The following is a 23,441-nucleotide window of genomic DNA, read 5'->3' on the forward strand; positions in this document are numbered from 1 at the left end:
TGAAGTATTTTTAATGGCAATAAATCATTCCACGTTTTGAACCGTAGGAACATTAATTGCGTACAACAGGCAAAAATACGGGGCGATTATTTCTTTTAATGCACGTGTACATGCTTTGATTATTCACCATTAGATACTTTTCTCGTTATTGTAGCTTGGTATTTGTTAGAATCTCCTGTTCTAAACTCAGAGTGATGTCATAAAACAATTACGAGGTTTTTAGAACGTTGGATGGGACTATAAGGCGAGAAATTCTTTTTTTTCTCTTTGTAGCGAGTAAGGAGTTGTTATCAACAACGGTGTTTACAGTTGCTGATAGCGTTTTAGCGTTTTTAGCGAATATGGGACAGCAAACTTCTCGGACACAAAAGGTGGTGGAGGAAGGAGGTTCCGAGTGTGTGCGCGAGGTCGATCCCCGTCCACCAGTTCCACCCGGCGACCACAAGGCGGAGCTTCATCCTCGGCCTGACGAGACGCCTGTGGCCGTCGTTGAGGGAGGAGGCGGGCAGGAGGAGAAAGGTGGCCAGAAAACAAGGAAAAAGAGGAGGTTCAAGAGGCTTGCCTCCTTTTTCCGTTGTTTCTCTCGCCGCAAATCCACCAGAGCTCGGAATGAGCAGGTGGAGCGAGCTGAGGTGGACCAGGACGCTAAAGCTGGACCGTCCACTGATGGTAAATTGCACGCTTTCATGGAGTCTCTTAATCAGTTACGCACAATAATATCAAACGCAAAAATGCCTTTCTTACACTTTATTTGTATGCAATATTTATTTGATATTGTTTTGGTTGATATTCCTCTCTTCAGGTCAGGCTTCTGTACAGGACGTTGTCTGTATTGTGGAGGACGATGACCACCAGAAGCCTCCTACAAGTAGTCCTGAGGTCTGCTTCAGTGCCGAGGACCAGCAGATGAAGGACAACGAGCCTCAAGATCAGGACAGTCCAGTCAGTCCGTCAGCAGGTGCGAGTGGATCACACCTGCTGAGACGGCTGGACTGTAATGAGATCAAGATGCTCGAGGTGAGTTCGATGGAAGCCGTGTTAAAATAGTTTGAATAGCTGTAGCCTGTCACACCGCTTTGTGAAATAATAAAAACAAAAACTGTTTTAATAGAACACATTTGCTGGAAATATGCCGTCGGCAAAAAGATGGGCAAGGGAGGATTCGGCTCCGTCTTTGAGGGGACCCGGTGCAAAGACGGCCTTCAGGTGGCTATGAAATTTGTAGAAAAGACGGAGAACGTGCGCTACGTCAGCCTCGTAAGTACACTCCGCTCTTTGTTTAATCTCGTCTCGGTCACTGTGCATTTATGATATTTTTAAATATTTCACTAGACTGATTACCGTCTTTCTTCTAGCCTGACCATCCCCGACCAGTACCCTTAGAGGTGGCTCTAACAGCCATGGCAAATCAAGGCCCCGACTCAAGCAACATCATAAAGTTGCTGGACTGGCAGGACCAACTAGAGCAGTACATCATGGTCCTGGAGCGGCCCTCACCCTGCGTCGACATGCACCTCTTCTGGAAGGACCACGGGAAACTCCTTAGCGAGGGGGTGGCGCGTCATTTCATGCGGCAGATCGTTGATGCCGCTGCCGCTTGCTGTTCTCGGGGGGTGTTCCACCGGGACATCAAAATGCCAAATCTCCTCGTCAACACGGAGACCCTAGAGGTCAAATTGATTGACTTTGGGTGTGGGGACCTGCTCAAAAGCTCTTCTTACAACACCTACTCTGGTATGTGACACATCGTGATATTAACATTGAGTAAAACTAAATGGCATTTCAGTCACGGGCTAAACCCCTTGCCATCAGGGACGGTAAGGTACTGCCCTCCGAGTACTTTGAGAAAGGCGAGTACCACGGGAAGGAGGCAACAGTGTGGTCGTTAGGCGTGCTGCTGTTCGCTATGATCACTGGCCTTTTCCGGACAGCATCGATATCGGCCTCATGGACGCCGACGCCTGGTCCCATCCGGCATCTCAGATGGTGAGAAAAATCATTACAGGACGAGGAAGGATAGCGGCTTTATAAAAGATGGAATGATGGACATTGCAGGCATCTTTCCGAGTTTACAAAGCAGGTGTGAACTGATAATCAGACAGTTTTCCCAACGTTTCTGCACAGAATGTTGCCATTTCATTCGAGGTTGCCTGAAGAGCACCCCAGAACAGAGGGTTCATTTAGAGGAGATGCGGTTCCATGACTGGTTCAAGGTACTAAGTCTAAGCTTAGCTAAAACCTTTGCCTTTTTGTAGGTTTGGTTTGATTCTCTCAAAATGGACATCAGCTTCCTTTATTATTCCTGCTACGGCTATAGTCTGTAGTCTATAGTCTATAGGCTAAAGTCAATGCTCACACGTTCTGCGTTTCAGGTCCTCCTCTGAGTCGTGGAAAAGAGGGTCAGCCCTGCGTCTGGCGGGCTGACGTGAGTGGCCCCTCCATCCCTCCAGCCTTTGCGTCTTGCGGGGCTGGCAAGTCTTGGTTGCGTCTGGCGCCTCGGCTTGTGGCGGTAGTTTTAGCGTCTTGCGGAACTACTCGCCTGGGGATGTGTACATATTGTAAATAGTTAGTTTAGTTGTAGTTAGTTAAGTTAGAACTTCCATCCCTCCGGCCTTAGCGTCTTGCGGGGCTGGCAAGTCTTGGTTGCGTCTGGCGCCTAGGCTTGAGGCGGTGGTTTTAGCGTCTTGCGGAACTACTCGCTTTGGGATGAGTGTTGTAAATAGTTTTAGCTTTAGTCAGTTAAGTACTACACCATCCAATCATATTTTTATCAGTGGGGTCACTCAGAGCTGCCACAGGCCTCCAGGTCCCAGAGATCAGTGCCACCGAAACATCAGAGGTTGAGATCATGACCTCAGCCACAGAACTCTCTTGGACCCAGAAGGCCTGCCAGGACGGCTTCAGAAATCCCAGTGAAGACCACTAATAAAGCCCAAAGCTTCCCGCTAATGCTAGGGCTTCTTTATTAAAACACTTCTATATTAAAAGAATGTGAAAATCAAAAATGTGGAAAAGGTTTATTTACTTATCACTCTGTATGTTCATTTAAATAATGATCTCAGAAGGTAACTTATACCAGGTAACTCAAAGAAGAGGTAAACTTTTGTCCCTTTATTTATTGAATGTAATTTGGCTTTACACGGGTCCAGACAATAAAAATGGCTTTTGGACCGTCATTGTTTTGTACTTTTCTAGTATTCTGCTATAAGGAATTATTCGGTTTTGCACAGCTCGCTTGTGTTAATGTCTCGGCTGTATGTAACTTTGAATAAAGTTTATTTTTACATAAACTGGGTCTGAATTTATTAGAAATACAACATCTCTAAATGACAGAAATAATCGGTACAAAGTTCAAGCTACTATTTTAACAGGACTTAAATGATTACTCACTGTGCAATGCGGTATAAAAATTTGTAAAAAGTTGTTCTGTTGTAATACAGCGCATTTAAGAACGCATACAAATTTTGATTTGAGAGAAATAAAAGACTGGGGAAGGCTGTGAATGACCTGAGAGACGAAGCAGTGTAAGAAGCTTTTTACTCTCATGGCTGCAAAGTCTGGGTTTACAAACCAAAGCAAAACCCGCCAGTAAGTAGAAAAAAGTATCCCAAAGTAGATACCAGAAGCCCCTCAGACACCTATAATGACATGCCTGCTCCAGTAGGTGTCACTAAAAACCTTTGCAATCATCAGCATAAAACAGCAGAGAGAGAGAGAGAGAGAGAGAGAGAGAGAGAGTAGAAGGAGCACGTGAGTTTGTGTTGTTTATGATTTTGATGAACTAAAACACTTAAAGGGATAGAATAAAGTACAGCTGTACAGCTTTTTAGGATAAATTTGTTCATTTGCAAACATGTCATTTGTTCTTATTTAGATGACGGGATGAAAAGATCGCGACAGTTTACTTTAAATGTTGTTCTTGCACCGTACACGTTCACATTAAAGCGAGCACTATTAAATGCACAATGTCCGAGCCCACGACCCCAGGAAAGAAGGGCAACTTGACCGGAAGTGCCAGAAAATTAAAGGACAACGCCGCAGATTGGCATAATCTCATCCTGAAATGGGAGCGATTAAATGAAGAGGATCCACGACCGCGACTAAAATCGTTAATCTGGGATTAAGCAAAAAGTAAGTTTTACCTCCCATTCAAACATAAATAGTATCATTTATGTCGGTGACTTACAATTCTAATGCCATACTCATAATTTGTGAGAAAGCAATCTGGTAACACTTTGTTTTACAGTCCTGTTTCTCGTGTACATACTATGCAGTACTTTAGTAATTGCCATAATTAGGTAATAACTAGGTACTAACCGAAACCTACCCCTACCCAATGTAGTTACCTTGTATCACCGGTGCTTTCTTAGGTAAGTACACTGTAAGTACAGTAAAATAAAGTGCAGTCTACCTGCTCTTTTTGTAAGCTGTTTTCTCCATCTTGTCTTTCCCAGATCAGATACTGAGCCTGATGTTGTGATGGAAGGAAGCAGTTTGGCAGCTGGAGACTTTTCAGACAATCTGAAACGGAGCAACCAAGAGCTGGAGGAAGAATGTGTGAAGTTACGGGAGGTTGTGGATAAAATGGTGACTTTTTGCAGAACGAGCATCAGCAATACTTAATGTTAGTACATTTTTATGCAGTCTGAATTATTTCACCAAAGGCAAACATACTGTCAAAGATGGAGAAGATGGTCCATGCCGAGAGTGGAATCTGTGAACTGGAAGCGTTTCAGTACGGAGAGAAAGGAAGAGCAGCACCACTCTTTCACACATGGTCCACTCAACAGTTTGGTAAGAGCAAGAAAAGATCGTTTTCTGGTAATAGTGCTGTCAACCCATTAATCACATTCAAAATATTGAAAACATTGACTTTTTGTATAAACAGAAAAAACCACTAACTTATAATAATACTGTTTTTATACAAATTTACAAAGAATGCAGTAAAAGTTAATTGAAAAAACACCATAACACAGACAGAATATATGTAATGTAAACTGTTGTTGTTTTGTCCATGCAGTGTTTTTGTCATTAACTAAAACTTTTAAAACCAATTTTTTTTTTTTAAATCGTTTTTAAATAATGGTGTCACGTTGTGGTTTGGCGTGAAGGAGCACCACGACAAGTAAAATAAACTCAAACAGATTTAATCCTCTAAGCGGGCAAAATAAATATATACAAACAGGCAGGCAGGCAGAACATAAACCACGTATGGACGCGACGATCGGACAAGCGTGAACTCAAAACACACAGGACTTAAAAATACAACGTAATCACTAAATTAACTAGACACAGCTGAAGACAATAATACAATTAATAGGAAGAGAAGATAGGGCACACAGAGCACATGACAAAACAACAACAAAACAGTCCAAAGGCGTGACAAATGGTACTTGAAAATCTATAAACCATAGACCAAGAATTACTAACTACTACTTTGATTAAACTTTTTTAAACTGTTGTTGTTTTGTCCATGCAGTGTTTTTATCATTATCTAAAACTATTAAAACCCATTTTTAAAAATTTGTTTTTCAAATAATGGTACTTGAAAATCTATAAACCATAAAAAGAAGAATTACTGACTACTACTTTGATTACTAAAACTGAATAAAAACTAAATAAATAAAATCACACACACACACAAAAATTAATCGACAAATAATATGAATAAATACTATATAGGTATATAAAATTCTAAAATTACACTGTCTAAATGACATTGCTCCCCGACTTTCATTTTGTGCAACAGTAAATTCTGACATTATTTTCTAACATTATTTTCTGTTCTACTGTTTATGGATTCTAAGCCACTCTGTTTTTATTCCACAGACTCAATTTATCAGATTTCCCATATTGCTCACGATTGCACAGAGTGAAAGAACTTATGGACAGAAACGGGCGTGAGCATTGAGGAGGTCATATCTGAACTGGGTTAGTGTTAATTACTGTTGATTAGCATGGATCTGATCATTTATAAATGCTTTATGCTGTTTTTCTTGAAGTTGACACTCTTTGGTTTGTATTAGGGAATGGCATCGCTGCCTTACAGTCTGATGATTTAGCGAGACGTATGTATGATCTTTCCTGCCTTGAAGAGGACAGGGGGACATCGAGCTATGAGAACAATCAACCGCACACACACGCCAGTCATCAGCACACTGCAAACACTGACTGACCCACTACATGGCCATATGCAACATGCAGCCACACATGAGTCAAACTTTACCCGGCACACAGTGTCAAATGCACTCGCTAATATACCATCATCTGTGTTTATAAAAATGTGAAACTTCTTGTGCAAAATGTTTACAATAAAAAAAGAACGAAACAATACCATTTTATTGGTAACGAGCTTGTGTTTCGTCCTTTCTTTCCTTCACATTTAACACTGTTAGCATGTTAGTTCACAGTACATTAACTAACGTTGACAAGCACAACTTGTGCTTTTAATAATGTATTGGTATGAATGCTGAAATGAACTAAGATTGATAAATGCTGTAGAATTGTTCATTCGTAGATCATGCTTACTAACGTTGTTAACCAGTGTTAACTAAAGAACCTTATTGTGAAGTATTTTTAATGGCAATAAATCATTCCACGTTTTGAACCGTAGGAACATTAATTGCGTACAACAGGCAAAAATACGGGGCGATTATTTCTTTTAATGCACGTGTACATGCTTTGATTATTCACCATTAGATACTTTTCTCGTTATTGTAGCTTGGTATTTGTTAGAATCTCCTGTTCTAAACTCAGAGTGATGTCATAAAACAATTACGAGGTTTTTAGAACGTTGGATGGGACTATAAGGCGAGAAATTCTTTTTTTTCTCTTTGTAGCGAGTAAGGAGTTGTTATCAACAACGGTGTTTACAGTTGCTGATAGCGTTTTAGCGTTTTTAGCGAATATGGGACAGCAAACTTCTCGGACACAAAAGGTGGTGGAGGAGGAAGGAGGTTCCGAGTGTGTGCGCGAGGTCGATCCCCGTCCACCAGTTCCACCCGGCGACCACAAGGCGGAGCTTCATCCTCGGCCTGACGAGACGCCTGTGGCCGCGTCGTTGAGGAGGAGGCGGGCAGGAGGAGAAAGGTGGCCAGAAAACAAGGAAAAAGAGGAGGTTCAAGAGGCTTGCCTCCTTTTTCCGTTGTTTCTCTCGCCGCAAATCCACCAGAGCTCGGAATGAGCAGGTGGAGGCGAGCTGAGGTGGACCAGGGCGCTAAAGCTGGACCGTCCACTGATGGTAAATTGCACGCTTTCATGGAGTCTCTTAATCAGTTACGCACAATAATATCAAACGCAAAAATGCCTTTCTTACACTTTATTTGTATGCAATATTTATTTGATATTGTTTTGGTTGATATTCCTCTCTTCAGGTCAGGCTTCTGTACAGGACGTTGTCTGTATTGTGGAGGACGATGACCACCAGAAGCCTCCTACAAGTAGTCCTGAGGTCTGCTTCAGTGCCGAGGACCAGCAGATGAAGGACAACGAGCCTCAAGATCAGGACAGTCCAGTCAGTCCGTCAGCAGGTGCGAGTGGATCACACCTGCTGAGACGGCTGGACTGTAATGAGATCAAGATGCTCGAGGGTGAGTTCGATGGAAGCCGTGTTAAAATAGTTTGAATAGCTGTAGCCTGTCACACCGCTTTGTGAAATAATAAAAAAACAAAAACTGTTTTAATAGAACACATTTGCTGGAAATATGCCGTCGGCAAAAAGATGGGCAAGGGAGGATTCGGCTCCGTCTTTGAGGGGACCCGGTGCAAAGACGGCCTTCAGGTGGCTATGAAATTTGTAGAAAAGACGGAGAACGTGCGCTACGTCAGCCTCGTAAGTACACTCCGCTCTTTGTTTAATCTCGTCTCGGTCACTGTGCATTTATGATATTTTTAAATATTTCACTAGACTGATTACCGTCTTTCTTCTAGCCTGACCATCCCCGACCAGTACCCTTAGAGGTGGCTCTAACAGCCATGGCAAATCAAGGCCCCGACTCAAGCAACATCATAAAGTTGCTGGACTGGCAGGACCAACTAGAGCAGTACATCATGGTCCTGGAGCGGCCCTCACCCTGCGTCGACATGCACCTCTTCTGGAAGGACCACGGGAAACTCCTTAGCGAGGGGGTGGCGCGTCATTTCATGCGGCAGATCGTTGATGCCGCTGCCGCTTGCTTGCTGTTCTCGGGGGGTGTTCCACCGGGACATCAAAATGCCAAATCTCCTCGTCAACACGGAGACCCTAGAGGTCAAATTGATTGACTTTGGGTGTGGGGACCTGCTCAAAAGCTCTTCTTACAACACCTACTCTGGTATGTGACACATCGTGATATTAACATTGAGTAAAACTAAATGGCATTTCAGTCACGGGCTAAACCCTTGCCATCAGGGACGGTAAGGTACTGCCCTCCCGAGTACTTTGAGAAAGGCGAGTACCACGGGAAGGAGGCAACAGTGTGGTCGTTAGGCGTGCTGCTGTTCGCTATGATCACTGGCCTTTTCCCGGACAGCATCGATATCGGCCTCATGGACGTCGACGCCTGGTCCCATCCGGGCATCTCAGATGGTGAGAAAAATCATTACAGGACGAGGAAGGATAGCGGCTTTATAAAAGATGGAATGATGGACATTGCAGGCATCTTTCCGAGTTTACAAAGCAGGTGTGAACTGATAATCAGACAGTTTTCCCAACGTTTCTGCACAGAATGTTGCCATTTCATTCGAGGTTGCCTGAAGAGCACCCCAGAACAGAGGGTTCATTTAGAGGAGATGCGGTTCCATGACTGGTTCAAGGTACTAAGTCTAAGCTTAGCTAAAACCTTTGCCTTTTTGTAGGTTTGGTTTGATTCTCTCAAAATGGACATCAGCTTCCTTTATTATTCCTGCTACGGCTATAGTCTGTAGTCTATAGTCTATAGGCTAAAGTCAATGCTCACACGTTCTGCGTTTCAGGTCCTCCTCTGAGTCGTGGAAAAGAGGGTCAGCCCTGCGTCTGGCGGGCTGACGTGAGTGGCCCCTCCATCCCTCCAGCCTTTGCGTCTTGCGGGGCTGGCAAGTCTTGGTTGCGTCTGGCGCCTCGGCTTGTGGCGGTAGTTTTAGCGTCTTGCGGAACTACTCGCCTGGGGATGTGTACATATTGTAAATAGTTAGTTTAGTTGTAGTTAGTTAAGTTAGAACTTCCATCCCTCCGGCCTTAGCGTCTTTGCGGGCTGGCAAGTCTTGGTTGCGTCTGGCGCCTAGGCTTGAGGCGGTGGTTTTAGCGTCTCATGGAACTACTCGCTTTGGGATGAGTGTTGTAAATAGTTTTAGCTTTAGTCAGTTAAGTACTACACCATCCAATCATATTTTTATCAGTGGGGTCACTCAGAGCTGCCACAGGCCTCCAGGTCCCAGAGATCAGTGCCACCGAAACATCAGAGGTTGAGATCATGACCTCAGCCACAGAACTCTCTTGGACCCAGAAGGCCTGCCAGGACGGCTTCAGAAATCCCAGTGAAGACCACTAATAAAGCCCAAAGCTTCCCGCTAATGCTAGGGCTTCTTTATTAAAACACTTCTATATTAAAAGAATGTGAAAATCAAAAATGTGGAAAAGGTTTATTTACTTATCACTCTGTATGTTCATTTAAATAATGATCTCAGAAGGTAACTTATACCAGGTAACTCAAAGAAGAGGTAAACTTTTTGTCCCTTTATTTATTGAATGTAATTTGGCTTTACACGGGGTCCAGACAATAAAAATGGCTTTTGGACCGTCATTGTTTTGTACTTTTCTAGTATTCTGCTATAAGGAATTATTCGGTTTGCACAGCTCGCTTGTGTTAATGTCTCGGCTGTATGTAACTTTGAATAAAGTTTATTTTACATAAACTGGGTCTGAATTTATTAGAAATACAACATCTCTAAATGACAGAAATAATCGGTACAAAGTTCAAGCTACTATTTTAACAGGACTTAAATGATTACTCACTGTGCAATGCGGTATAAAAATTTGTAAAAAGTTGTTCTGTTGTAATACAGCGCATTTAAGAACGCATACAAATTTTGATTTGAGAGAAATAAAAGACTGGGGAAGGCTGTGAATGACCTGAGAGACGAAGCAGTGTAAGAAGCTTTTTACTCTCATGGCTGCAAAGTCTGGGTTTACAAACCAAAGCAAAACCCGCCAGTAAGTAGAAAAAAGTATCCCAAAGTAGATACCAGAAGCCCCCTCAGACACCTATAATGACATGCCTGCTCCAGTAGGTGTCACTAAAAACCTTTGCAATCATCAGCATAAAACAGCAGAAGGAGAGAGAGAGAGAGAGAGAGAGAGAGAGAGAGAGAGAGTAGAAGGAGCACGTGAGTTTGTGTTGTTTATGATTTTGATGAACTAAAACACTTAAAGGGATAGAATAAAAGTACAGCTGTACAGCTTTTTAGGATAAATTTGTTCATTTGCAAACATGTCATTTGTTCTTATTTAGATGACGGGATGAAAAGATCGCGACAGTTTACTTTAAATGTTGTTCTTGCACCGTACACGTTCACATTAAAGCGAGCACTATTAAATGCACAATGTCCGAGCCCACGACCCCAGGAAAGAAGGGCAACTTGACCGGAAGTGCCAGAAAATTAAAGGACAACGCCGCAGATTGGCATAATCTCATCCTGAAATGGGAGCGATTAAATGAAGAGGATCCACGACCGCGACTAAAATCGTTAATCTGGGATTAAGCAAAAAGTAAGTTTTACCTCCCATTCAAACATAAATAGTATCATTTATGTCGGTGACTTACAATTCTAATGCCATACTCATAATTTGTGAGAAAGCAATCTGGTAACACTTTGTTTTACAGTCCTGTTTCTCGTGTACATACTATGCAGTACTTTAGTAATTGCCATAATTAGGTAATAACTAGGTACTAACCGAAACCTACCCCTACCCAATGTAGTTACCTTGTATCACCGGTGCTTTCTTAGGTAAGTACACTGTAAGTACAGTAAAATAAAGTGCAGTCTACCTGCTCTTTTGTAAGCTGTTTTCTCCATCTTGTCTTTTCCCAGATCAGATACTGAGCCTGATGTTGTGATGGAAGGAAGCAGTTTGGCAGCTGGAGACTTTTCAGACAATCTGAAACGGAGCAACCAAGAGCTGGAGGAAGAATGTGTGAAGTTACGGGAGGTTGTGGATAAAATGGTGACTTTTTGCAGAACGAGCATCAGCAATACTTAATGTTAGTACATTTTTATGCAGTCTGAATTATTTCACCAAAGGCAAACATACTGTCAAAGATGGAGAAGATGGTCCATGCGAGAGTGGAATCTGTGAACTGGAAGCGTTTCAGTACGGAGAGAAAGGAAGAGCAGCACCACTCTTTCACACATGGTCCACTCAACAGTTTGGTAAGAGCAAGAAAAGATCGTTTTCTGGTAATAGTGCTGTCAACCCATTAATCACATTCAAAATATTGAAAACATTGACTTTTTGTATAAACAGAAAAAACCACTAACTTATAATAATACTGTTTTTATACAAATTTACAAAGAATGCAGTAAAAGTTAATTGAAAAAACACCATAACACAGACAGAATATATGTAATGTAAACTGTTGTTGTTTTGTCCATGCAGTGTTTTTGTCATTAACTAAAACTTTTAAAACCAATTTTTTTTTTTAAATCGTTTTTAAATAATGGTGTCACGTTGTGGTTTGGCGTGAAGGAGCACACGACAAGTAAAATAAACTCAAACAGATTTAATCCTCTAAGCGGGCAAAATAAATATATACAAACAGGCAGGCAGGGCAGAACATAAACCACGTATGGACGCGACGATCGGACAAGCGTGAACTCAAAACACACAGGACTTAAAAATACAACGTAATCACTAAATTAACTAGACACAGCTGAAGACAATAATACAATTAATAGGAAGAGAAGATAGGGCACACAGAGCACATGACAAAAACAACAACAAAACAGTCCAAAGACGTGACAAATGGTACTTGAAAATCTATAAACCATAGACCAAGAATTACTAACTACTACTTTGATTAAACTTTTTTAAACTGTTGTTGTTTTGTCCATGCAGTGTTTTTATCATTATCTAAAACTATTAAAACCCATTTTTAAAAATTTGTTTTTCAAATAATGGTACTTGAAAATCTATAAACCATAAAAGAAGAATTACTGACTACTACTTTGATTACTAAAACTGAATAAAAACTAAATAAATAAAATCACACACACACACAAAAATTAATCGACAAATAATATGAATAAATACTATATAGGTATATAAAATTCTAAAATTACACTGTCTAAATGACATTGCTCCCCGACTTTCATTTTGTGCAACAGTAAATTCTGACATTATTTTCTAACATTATTTTCTGTTCTACTGTTTATGGATTCTAAGCCACTCTGTTTTTATTCCACAGACTCAATTTATCAGATTTCCCATATTGCTCACGATTGCACAGAGTGAAAGAACTTATGGACAGAAGCGGCGTGAGCATTGAGGAGGTCATATCTGAACTGGGTTAGTGTTAATTACTGTTGATTAGCATGGATCTGATCATTTATAAATGCTTTATGCTGTTTTTCTTGAAGTTGACACTCTTTGGTTTGTATTAGGGAATGGCATCGCTGCCTTACAGTCTGATGATTTAGCGAGGCGTATGTATGATCTTTCCTGCCTTGAAGAGGACAGGGGGACATCGAGCTATGAGAACAATCAACCGCACACACACGCCAGTCATCAGCACACTGCAAACACTGACTGACCCACTACATGGCCATATGCAACATGCAGCCACACATGAGTCAAACTTTACCCGGCACACAGTGTCAAATGCACTCGCTAATATACCATCATCTGTGTTTATAAAAATGTGAAACTTCTTGTGCAAAATGTTTACAATAAAAGAAACGAAACAATACCATTTTATTGGTAACGAGCTTGTGTTTCGTCCTTTCTTTCCTTCACATTTAACACTGTTAGCATGTTAGTTCACAGTACATTAACTAACGTTGACAAGCACAACTTGTGCTTTTAATAATGTATTGGTATGAATGCTGAAATGAACTAAGATTGATAAATGCTGTAGAATTGTTCATTCGTAGATCATGCTTACTAACGTTGTTAACCAGTGTTAACTAAAGAACCTTATTGTGAAGTATTTTTAATGGCAATAAATCATTCCACGTTTTGAACCGTAGGAACATTAATTGCGTACAACAGGCAAAAATACGGGGCGATTATTTCTTTTTAATGCACGTGTACATGCTTTGATTATTCACCATTAGATACTTTTCTCGTTATTGTAGCTTGGTATTTGTTAGAATCTCCTGTTCTAAACTCAGAGTGATGTCATAAAACAATTACGAGGTTTTTAGAACGTTGGATGGGACTATAAGGCGAGAAATTCTTTTTTCTCTTTGTAGCGAGTAAGGAGTTGTTATCAACAACGGTGTTTACAGTTGCTGATAGCGTTTTAGCGTTTTTAGCGAATATGGGACAGCAAACTTCTCGGACACAAAAGGTGGTGGAGGAAGGAGGTTCCGAGTGTGTGCGCGAGGTCGATCCCCGTCCACCAGTTCCACCCGGCGACCACAAGGCGGAGCTTCATCCTCGGCCTGACGAGACGCCTGTGGCCGTCGTTGAGGAGGAGGCGGGCAGGAGGAGAAAGGTGGCCAGAAAACAAGGAAAAAGAGGAGGTTCAAGAGGCTTGCCTCCTTTTTCCGTTGTTTCTCTCGCCGCAAATCCACCAGAGCTCGGAATGAGCAGGTGGAGCGAGCTGAGGTGGACCAGGGCGCTAAAGCTGGACCGTCCACTGATGGTAAATTGCACGCTTTCATGGAGTCTCTTAATCAGTTACGCACAATAATATCAAACGCAAAAATGCCTTTCTTACACTTTATTTGTATGCAATATTTATTTGATATTGTTTTGGTTGATATTCCTCTCTTCAGGTCAGGCTTCTGTACAGGACGTTGTCTGTATTGTGGAGGACGATGACCACCAGAAGCCTCCTACAAGTAGTCCTGAGGTCTGCTTCAGTGCCGAGGACCAGCAGATGAAGGACAACGAGCCTCAAGATCAGGACAGTCCAGTCAGTCCGTCAGCAGGTGCGAGTGGATCACACCTGCTGAGACGGCTGGACTGTAATGAGATCAAGATGCTCGAGGTGAGTTCGATGGAAGCCGTGTTAAAATAGTTTGAATAGCTGTAGCCTGTCACACCGCTTTGTGAAATAATAAAAAAAACAAAAACTGTTTTAATAGAACACATTTGCTGGAAATATGCCGTCGGCAAAAAGATGGGCAAGGGAGGATTCGGCTCCGTCTTTGAGGGGACCCGGTGCAAAGACGGCCTTCAGGTGGCTATGAAATTTGTAGAAAAGACGGAGAACGCGTGCGCCACGTCAGCCTCGTAAGTACACTCCGCTCTTTGTTTTATCTCTCGTCTCGGTCACTGTGCATTTATGATATTTTTAAATATTTCACTAGACTGATTACCGTCTTTCTTCTAGCCTGACCATCCCCGACCAGTACCCTTAGAGGTGGCTCTAACAGCCATGGCAAATCAAGGCCCGACTCAAGCAACATCATAAAGTTGCTGGACTGGCAGGACCAACTAGAGCAGTACATCATGGTCCTGGAGCGGCCCTCACCCTGCGTCGACATGCACCTCTTCTGGAAGGACCACGGGAAACTCCTTAGCGAGGGGGTGGCGCGTCATTTCATGCGGCAGATCGTTGATGCCGCTGCCGCTTGCTGTTCTCGGGGGGTGTTCCACCGGGACATCAAAATGCCAAATCTCCTCGTCAACACGGAGACCCTAGAGGTCAAATTGATTGACTTTGGGTGTGGGGACCTGCTCAAAAGCTCTTCTTACAACACCTACTCTGGTATGTGACACATCGTGATATTAACATTGAGTAAAACTAAATGGCATTTCAGTCACGGGCTAAACCCTTGCCATCAGGGACGGTAAGGTACTGCCCTCCCGAGTACTTTGAGAAAGGCGAGTACCACGGGAAGGAGGCAACAGTGTGGTCGTTAGGCGTGCTGCTGTTCGCTATGATCACTGGCCTTTTCCCGGACAGCATCGATATCGGCCTCATGGACGTCGACGCCTGGTCCCATCCGGGCATCTCAGATGGTGAGAAAAATCATTACAGGACGAGGAAGGATAGCGGCTTTATAAAAGATGGAATGATGGACATTGCAGGCATCTTTCCGAGTTTACAAAGCAGGTGTGAACTGATAATCAGACAGTTTTCCCAACGTTTCTGCACAGAATGTTGCCATTTCATTCGAGGTTGCCTGAAGAGCACCCCAGAACAGAGGGTTCATTTAGAGGAGATGCGGTTCCATGACTGGTTCAAGGTACTAAGTCTAAGCTTAGCTAAAACCTTTGCCTTTTTGTAGGTTTGGTTTGATTCTCTCAAAATGGACATCAGCTTCCTTTATTATTCCTGCTACGGCTATAGTCTGTAGTCTATAGTCTATAGGCTAAAGTCAATGCTCACACGTTCTGCGTTTCAGGTCCTCCTCTGAGTCGTGGAAAGAGAGGTCAGCCCTGCGTCTGGCGGGCTGGCGTGAGTGGCCCTCCATCCCTCCAGCCTTTGCGTCTTGCGGGGCTGGCAAGTCTTGGTTGCGTCTGGCGCCTCGGCTTGTGGCGGTAGTTTTAGCGTCTTTGGAACTACTCGCCTGGGGATGTGTACATATTGTAAATAGTTAGTTTAGTTGTAGTTAGTTAAGTTAGAACTTCCATCCCTCCGGCCTTAGCGTCTTGCGGGGCTGGCAAGTCTTAGTTGCGTCTGGCGCCTAGGCTTGAGGCGGTGGTTTTAGCGTCTTCATGGAACTACTCGCTTTGGGATGAGTGTTGTAAATAGTTTTAGCTTTAGTCAGTTAAGTACTACACCATCCAATCATATTTTTATCAGTGGGGTCACTCAGAGCTGCCACAGGCCTCCAGGTCCCAGAGATCAGTGCCACGAAACATCAGAGGTTGAGATCATGACCTCAGCCACAGAACTCTCTTGGACCCAGAAGGCCTGCCAGGACGGCTTCAGAAATCCCAGTGAAGACCACTAATAAAGCCCAAAGCTTCCCGCTAATGCTAGGGCTTCTTTATTAAAACACTTCTATATTAAAAGAATGTGAAAATCAAAAATGTGGAAAAGGTTTATTTACTTATCACTCTGTATGTTCATTTAAATAATGATCTCAGAAGGTAACTTATACCAGGTAACTCAAAGAAGAGGTAAACTTTTGTCCCTTTATTTATTGAATGTAATTTGGCTTTACACGGGTCCAGACAATAAAAATGGCTTTTGGACCGTCATTGTTTTGTACTTTTCTAGTATTCTGCTATAAGGAATTATTCGGTTTTGCACAGCTCGCTTGTGTTAATGTCTCGGCTGTATGTAACTTTGAATAAAGTTTATTTTACATAAACTGGGTCTGAATTTATTAGAAATACAACATCTCTAAATGACAGAAATAATCGGTACAAAGTTCAAGCTACTATTTTAACAGGACTTAAATGATTACTCACTGTGCAATGCGGTATAAAAATTTGTAAAAGTTGTTCTGTTGTAATACAGCGCATTTAAGAACGCATACAAATTTTGATTTGAGAGAAATAAAAGACTGGGGAAGGCTGTGAATGACCTGAGAGACGAAGCAGTGTAAGAAGCTTTTTACTCTCATGGCTGCAAAGTCTGGGTTTACAAACCAAAGCAAAACCCGCCAGTAAGTAGAAAAAAGTATCCCAAAGTAGATACCAGAAGCCCCCTCAGACACCTATAATGACATGCCTGCTCCAGTAGGTGTCACTAAAAACCTTTGCAATCATCAGCATAAAACAGCAGAAGGAGAGAGAGAAGGAGAGAGAGAGAGAGAGAGAGAGAGAGAGAGAGAGAAGAAGGAGCACGTGAGTTTGTGTTGTTTATGATTTTGATGAACTAAAACACTTAAAGGGATAGAATAAAGTACAGCTGTACAGCTTTTTAGGATAAATTTGTTCATTTGCAAACATGTCATTTGTTCTTATTTAGATGACGGGATGAAAAGATCGCGACAGTTTACTTTAAATGTTGTTCTTGCACCGTACACGTTCACATTAAAGCGAGCACTATTAAATGCACAATGTCCGAGCCCACGACCCCAGGAAAGAAGGGCAACTTGACCGGAAGTGCCAGAAAATTAAAGGACAACGCCGCAGATTGGCATAATCTCATCCTGAAATGGGAGCGATTAAATGAAGAGGGATCCACGACCGCGACTAAAATCGTTAATCTGGGATTAAGCAAAAAGTAAGTTTTACCTCCCATTCAAACATAAATAGTATCATTTATGTCGGTGACTTACAATTCTAATGCCATACTCATAATTTGTGAGAAAGCAATCTGGTAACACTTTGTTTTACAGTCCTGTTTCTCGTGTACATACTATGCAGTACTTTAGTAATTGCCATAATTAGGTAATAACTAGGTACTAACGAAACCTACCCCTACCCAATGTAGTTACCTTGTATCACGGTGCTTTCTTAGGTAAGTACACTGTAAGTACAGTAAAATAAAGTGCAGTCTACCTGCTCTTTTGTAAGCTGTTTTCTCCATCTTGTCTTTTCCCAGATCAGATACTGAGCCTGATGTTGTGATGGAAGGAAGCAGTTTGGCAGCTGGAGACTTTTCAGACAATCTGAAACGGAGCAACCAAGAGCTGGAGGAAGAATGTGTGAAGTTACGGGAGGTTGTGGATAAAATGGTGACTTTTTGCAGAACGAGCATCAGCAATACTTAATGTTAGTACATTTTTATGCAGTCTGAATTATTTCACCAAAGGCAAACATACTGTCAAAGATGGAGAAGATGGTCCATGCCGAGAGTGGAATCTGTGAACTGGAAGCGTTTCAGTACGGAGAGAAAGGAAGAGCAGCACCACTCTTTCACACATGGTCCACTCAACAGTTTGGTAAGAGCAAGAAAAGATCGTTTTCTGGTAATAGTGCTGTCAACCCATTAATCACATTCAAAATATTGAAAACATTGACTTTTTGTATAAACAGAAAAAAACCACTAACTTATAATAATACTGTTTTTATACAAATTTACAAAGAATGCAGTAAAGTTAATTGAAAAAACACCATAACACAGACAGAATATATGTAATGTAAACTGTTGTTGTTTTGTCCATGCAGTGTTTTTGTCATTAACTAAAACTTTTAAAACCAATTTTTTTTTTTTAAATCGTTTTTTAAATAATGGTGTCACGTTGTGGTTTGGCGTGAAGGAGCACACGACAAGTAAAATAAACTCAAACAGATTTAATCCTCTAAACGGGCAAAATAAATATATACAAACAGGCAGGCAGGCAGGAGAACATAAACCACGTATGGACGCGACGATCGGACAAGCGTGAACTCAAAACACACAGGACTTAAAAATACAACGTAATCACTAAATTAACTAGACACAGCTGAAGACAATAATACAATTAATAGGAAGAGAAGATAGGGCACACAGAGCACATGACAAAAACAACAACAAAACAGTCCAAAGAGCGTGACAAATGGTACTTGAAAATCTATAAACCATAGACCAAGAATTACTAACTACTACTTTGATTAAACTTTTTTAAACTGTTGTTGTTTTGTCCATGCAGTGTTTTTATCATTATCTAAAACTATTAAAACCCATTTTTAAAAATTTGTTTTTCAAATAATGGTACTTGAAAATCTATAAACCATAAAAGAAGAATTACTGACTACTACTTTGATTACTAAAACTGAATAAAAACTAAATAAATAAAATCACACACACACAAAAATTAATCGACAAATAATATGAATAAATACTATATAGGTATATAAAATTCTAAAATTACACTGTCTAAATGACATTGCTCCCCGACTTTCATTTTGTGCAACAGTAAATTCTGACATTATTTTCTAACATTATTTTCTGTTCTACTGTTTATGGATTCTAAGCCACTCTGTTTTTATTCCACAGACTCAATTTATCAGATTTCCCATATTGCTCACGATTGCACAGAGTGAAAGAACTTATGGACAGAAACGGCGTGAGCATTGAGGAGGTCATATCTGAACTGGGTTAGTGTTAATTACTGTTGATTAGCATGGATCTGATCATTTATAAATGCTTTATGCTGTTTTTCTTGAAGTTGACACTCTTTGGTTTGTATTAGGGAATGGCATCGCTGCCTTACAGTCTGATGATTTAGCGAGACGTATGTATGATCTTTCCTGCCTTGAAGAGGACAGGGGGACATCGAGCTATGAGAACAATCAACCGCACACACACGCCAGTCATCAGCACACTGCAAACACTGACTGACCCACTACATGGCCATATGCAACATGCAGCCACACATGAGTCAAACTTTACCCGGCACACAGTGTCAAATGCACTCGCTAATATACCATCATCTGTGTTTATAAAAATGTGAAACTTCTTGTGCAAAATGTTTACAATAAAAAGAACGAAACAATACCATTTTATTGGTAACGAGCTTGTGTTTCGTCCTTTCTTTCCTTCACATTTAACACTGTTAGCATGTTAGTTCACAGTACATTAACTAACGTTGACAAGCACAACTTGTGCTTTTAATAATGTATTGGTATGAATGCTGAAATGAACTAAGATTGATAAATGCTGTAGAATTGTTCATTCGTAGATCATGCTTACTAACGTTGTTAACCAGTGTTAACTAAAGAACCTTATTGTGAAGTATTTTTAATGGCAATAAATCATTCCACGTTTTGAACCGTAGGAACATTAATTGCGTACAACAGGGCAAAAATACGGGCGATTATTTCTTTTTAATGCACGTGTACATGCTTTGATTATTCACCATTAGATACTTTTCTCGTTATTGTAGCTTGGTATTTGTTAGAATCTCCTGTTCTAAACTCAGAGTGATGTCATAAAACAATTACGAGGTTTTTAGAACGTTGGATGGGACTATAAGGCGAGAAAAATTTTTTTTTTCTCTTTGTAGCGAGTAAGGAGTTGTTATCAACAACGGTGTTTACAGTTGCTGATAGCGTTTTAGCGTTTTTAGCGAATATGGGACAGCAAACTTCTCGGACACAAAAGGTGGTGGAGGAAGGAGGTTCCGAGTGTGCGCGAGGTCGATCCCCGTCCACCAGTTCCACCCGGCGACCACAAGGCGGAGCTTCATCCTCGGCCTGACGAGACGCCTGTGGCCGTCGTTGAGGGAGGAGGCGGGCAGGAGGAGAAAGGTGGCCAGAAAACAAGGAAAAAGAGGAGGTTCAAGAGGCTTGCCTCCTTTTTCCGTTGTTTCTCTCGCCGCAAATCCACCAGAGCTCGGAATGAGCAGGTGGAGCGAGCTGAGGTGGACCAGGACGCTAAAGCTGGACCGTCCACTGATGGTAAATTGCACGCTTTCATGGAGTCTCTTAATCAGTTACACAATAATATCAAACGCAAAAATGCCTTTCTTACACTTTATTTGTATGCAATATTTATTTGATATTGTTTTGGTTGATATTCCTCTCTTCAGGTCAGGCTTCTGTACAGGACGTTGTCTGTATTGTGGAGGACGATGACCACCAGAAGCCTCCTACAAGTAGTCCTGAGGTCTGCTTCAGTGCCGAGGACCAGCAGATGAAGGACAACGAGCCTCAAGATCAGGACAGTCCAGTCAGTCCGTCAGCAGGTGCGAGTGGATCACACCTGCTGAGACGGCTGGACTGTAATGAGATCAAGATGCTCGAGGGTGAGTTCGATGGAAGCCGTGTTAAAATAGTTTGAATAGCTGTAGCCTGTCACACCTCTTTGTGAAATAATAAAAAAACAAAAACTGTTTTAATAGAACACATTTGCTGGAAATATGCCGTCGGCAAAAAGATGGGCAAGGGAGGATTCGGCTCCGTCTTTGAGGGGACCCGGTGCAAAAGACGGCCTTCAGGTGGCTATGAAATTTGTAGAAAAGACGGAGAACGTGCGCACGTCAGCCTCGTAAGTACACTCCGCTCTTTGTTTAATCTCGTCTCGGTCACTGTGCATTTATGATATTTTTAAATATTTCACTAGACTGATTACCGTCTTTCTTCTAGCCTGACCATCCCCGACCAGTACCCTTAGAGGTGGCTCTAACAGCCATGGCAAATCAAGGCCCCGACTCAAGCAACATCATAAAGTTGCTGGACTGGCAGGACCAACTAGAGCAGTACATCATGGTCCTGGAGCGGCCCTCACCCTGCGTCGACATGCACCTCTTCTGGAAGGACCACGGGAAACTCCTTAGCGAGGGGGTGGCGCGTCATTTCATGCGGCAGATCGTTGATGCCGCTGCCGCTTGCTGTTCTCGGGGGGTGTTCCACCGGGACATCAAAATGCCAAATCTCCTCGTCAACACGGAGACCCTAGAGGTCAAATTGATTGACTTTGGGTGTGGGGACCTGCTCAAAAGCTCTTCTTACAACACCTACTCTGGTATGTGACACATCGTGATATTAACATTGAGTAAAACTAAATGGCATTTCAGTCACGGGCTAAACCCTTGCCATCAGGGACGGTAAGGTACTGCCCTCCCGAGTACTTTGAGAAAGGCGAGTACCACGGGAAGGAGGCAACAGTGTGGTCGTTAGGCGTGCTGCTGTTCGCTATGATCACTGGCCTTTTCCCGGACAGCATCGATATCGGCCTCATGGACGTCGACGCCTGGTCCCATCCGGGCATCTCAGATGGTGAGAAAAATCATTACAGGACGAGGAAGGATAGCGGCTTTATAAAAGATGGAATGATGGACATTGCAGGCATCTTTCCGAGTTTACAAAGCAGGTGTGAACTGATAATCAGACAGTTTTCCCAACGTTTCTGCACAGAATGTTGCCATTTCATTCGAGGTTGCCTGAAGAGCACCCCAGAACAGAGGGTTCATTTAGAGGAGATGCGGTTCCATGACTGGTTCAAGGTACTAAGTCTAAGCTTAGCTAAAACCTTTGCCTTTTTGTAGGTTTGGTTTGATTCTCTCAAAATGGACATCAGCTTCCTTTATTATTCCTGCTACGGCTATAGTCTGTAGTCTATAGTCTATAGGCTAAAGTCAATGCTCACACGTTCTGCGTTTCAGGTCCTCCTCTGAGTCGTGGAAAAAGAGGGTCAGCCCTGCGTCTGGCGGGCTGGCGTGAGTAACCCCTCCATCCCTCCAGCCTTTGCGTCTTGCGGGGCTGGCAAGTCTTGGTTGCGTCTGGCGCTCGGCTTGTGGCGGTAGTTTTAGCGTCTTGCGGAACTACTCGCCTGGGGATGTGTACATATTGTAAATAGTTAGTTTAGTTGTAGTTAGTTAAGTTAGAACTTCCATCCCTCCGGCCTTAGCGTCTTGCGGGGCTGGCAAGTCTTGGTTGCGTCTGGCGCCTAGGCTTGAGGCGGTGGTTTTAGCGTCTTATGGAACTACTCGCGCTTTGGGATGAGTGTTGTAAATAGTTTTAGCTTTAGTCAGTTAAGTACTACACCATCCAATCATATTTTTATCAGTGGGGTCACTCAGAGCTGCCACAGGCCTCCAGGTCCCAGAGATCAGTGCCACCGAAACATCAGAGGTTGAGATCATGACCTCAGCCACAGAACTCTCTTGGACCCAGAAGGCCTGCCAGGATGGCTTCAGAAATCCCAGTGAAGACCACTAATAAAGCCCAAAGCTTCCCGCTAATGCTAGGGCTTCTTTATTAAAACACTTCTATATTAAAAGAATGTGAAAATCAAAAATGTGGAAAAGGTTTATTTACTTATCACTCTGTATGTTCATTTAAATAATGATCTCAGAAGGTAACTTATACCAGGTAACTCAAAGAAGAGGTAAACTTTTTGTCCCTTTATTTATTGAATGTAATTTGGCTTTACACGGGGTCCAGACAATAAAAATGGCTTTTGGACCGTCATTGTTTTGTACTTTTCTAGTATTCTGCTATAAGGAATTATTCCGGTTTTGCACAGCTCGCTTGTGTTAATGTCTCGGCTGTATGTAACTTTGAATAAAGTTTATTTTACATAAACTGGGTCTGAATTTATTAGAAATACAACATCTCTAAATGACAGAAATAATCGGTACAAAGTTCAAGCTACTATTTTAACAGGACTTAAATGATTACTCACTGTGCAATGCGGTATAAAAATTTGTAAAAAGTTGTTCTGTTGTAATACAGCGCATTTAAGAACGCATACAAATTTTGATTTGAGAGAAATAAAAGACTGGGGAAGGCTGTGAATGACCTGAGAGACGAAGCAGTGTAAGAAGCTTTTTACTCTCATGGCTGCAAAGTCTGGGTTTACAAACCAAAGCAAAACCCGCCAGTAAGTAGAAAAAAGTATCCCAAAGTAGATACCAGAAGCCCCCTCAGACACCTATAATGACATGCCTGCTCCAGTAGGTGTCACTAAAAACCTTTGCAATCATCAGCA

General features: G+C 42.1%; 3 protein-coding genes, 1 long non-coding RNA gene and 5 pseudogenes across 6 annotated transcripts; all 9 read left to right on the forward strand.

Annotated features, from left to right (window-relative positions):
* Positions 1-122: 122 nt before the first annotated feature.
* Positions 123-1,782, forward strand: LOC122361660 (serine/threonine-protein kinase pim-2-like). Its single transcript, XM_043262496.1, has 4 exons — positions 123-669; positions 803-997; positions 1,073-1,257; positions 1,356-1,782. Exons 1-4 carry the CDS (start codon positions 342-344, stop codon positions 1,740-1,742), a joined length of 1,095 nt encoding a protein of 364 aa, XP_043118431.1. The 5' UTR covers positions 123-341; the 3' UTR covers positions 1,743-1,782.
* Positions 1,783-3,684: 1,902 nt separating this feature from the next.
* Positions 3,685-5,904, forward strand: LOC122361518 (annotated as a pseudogene).
* On the forward strand, positions 5,898-6,351 carry LOC122361519. Its single transcript, XR_006252972.1, has 2 exons — positions 5,898-5,931; positions 6,027-6,351. It is a non-coding gene; the product is annotated as an uncharacterized LOC122361519 (long non-coding RNA).
* An 885-nt stretch (positions 6,352-7,236) lies between these two features.
* LOC122362089 lies at positions 7,237-8,325 on the forward strand (annotated as a pseudogene).
* Positions 8,326-8,352: 27 nt separating this feature from the next.
* Positions 8,353-8,835, forward strand: LOC122362090 (serine/threonine-protein kinase pim-1-like). The gene has a single exon (XM_043263369.1). It carries the CDS (start codon positions 8,353-8,355, stop codon positions 8,833-8,835), a length of 483 nt encoding a protein of 160 aa, XP_043119304.1.
* A 1,436-nt stretch (positions 8,836-10,271) lies between these two features.
* Positions 10,272-12,938, forward strand: LOC122361559 (annotated as a pseudogene).
* Positions 12,939-13,426: 488 nt separating this feature from the next.
* Positions 13,427-15,538, forward strand: LOC122362152 (annotated as a pseudogene).
* A 1,338-nt stretch (positions 15,539-16,876) lies between these two features.
* Positions 16,877-19,523, forward strand: LOC122361484 (cyclin-dependent kinase 2-interacting protein-like). 3 transcript variants are annotated; one of them, XM_043262256.1, is made up of 6 exons: positions 16,877-16,924; positions 17,049-17,306; positions 17,628-17,760; positions 17,838-17,967; positions 19,005-19,105; positions 19,201-19,523. In XM_043262256.1, the coding sequence occupies exons 2-5, from the start codon at positions 17,140-17,142 to the stop codon at positions 19,049-19,051; spliced, it is 477 nt and encodes a 158-aa protein (XP_043118191.1). In that variant the 5' UTR covers positions 16,877-16,924; positions 17,049-17,139; the 3' UTR covers positions 19,052-19,105; positions 19,201-19,523. The 3 variants fall into 3 exon arrangements, with proteins under 3 accessions (XP_043118191.1, XP_043118190.1, XP_043118192.1); XM_043262255.1 differs by lacking the exon at positions 16,877-16,924 and having other exon boundaries at positions 16,931-17,306; XM_043262257.1 differs by lacking the exon at positions 16,877-16,924 and having other exon boundaries at positions 16,931-17,306; positions 17,856-17,967.
* A 313-nt stretch (positions 19,524-19,836) lies between these two features.
* On the forward strand, positions 19,837-22,120 carry LOC122362124 (annotated as a pseudogene).
* Positions 22,121-23,441: the final 1,321 nt, after the last annotated feature.

Source organism: Puntigrus tetrazona, chromosome 17 (assembly GCF_018831695.1).
Source record: "Puntigrus tetrazona isolate hp1 chromosome 17, ASM1883169v1, whole genome shotgun sequence".
In the NCBI taxonomy this organism is placed as follows: domain Eukaryota; kingdom Metazoa; phylum Chordata; class Actinopteri; order Cypriniformes; family Cyprinidae; genus Puntigrus; species Puntigrus tetrazona.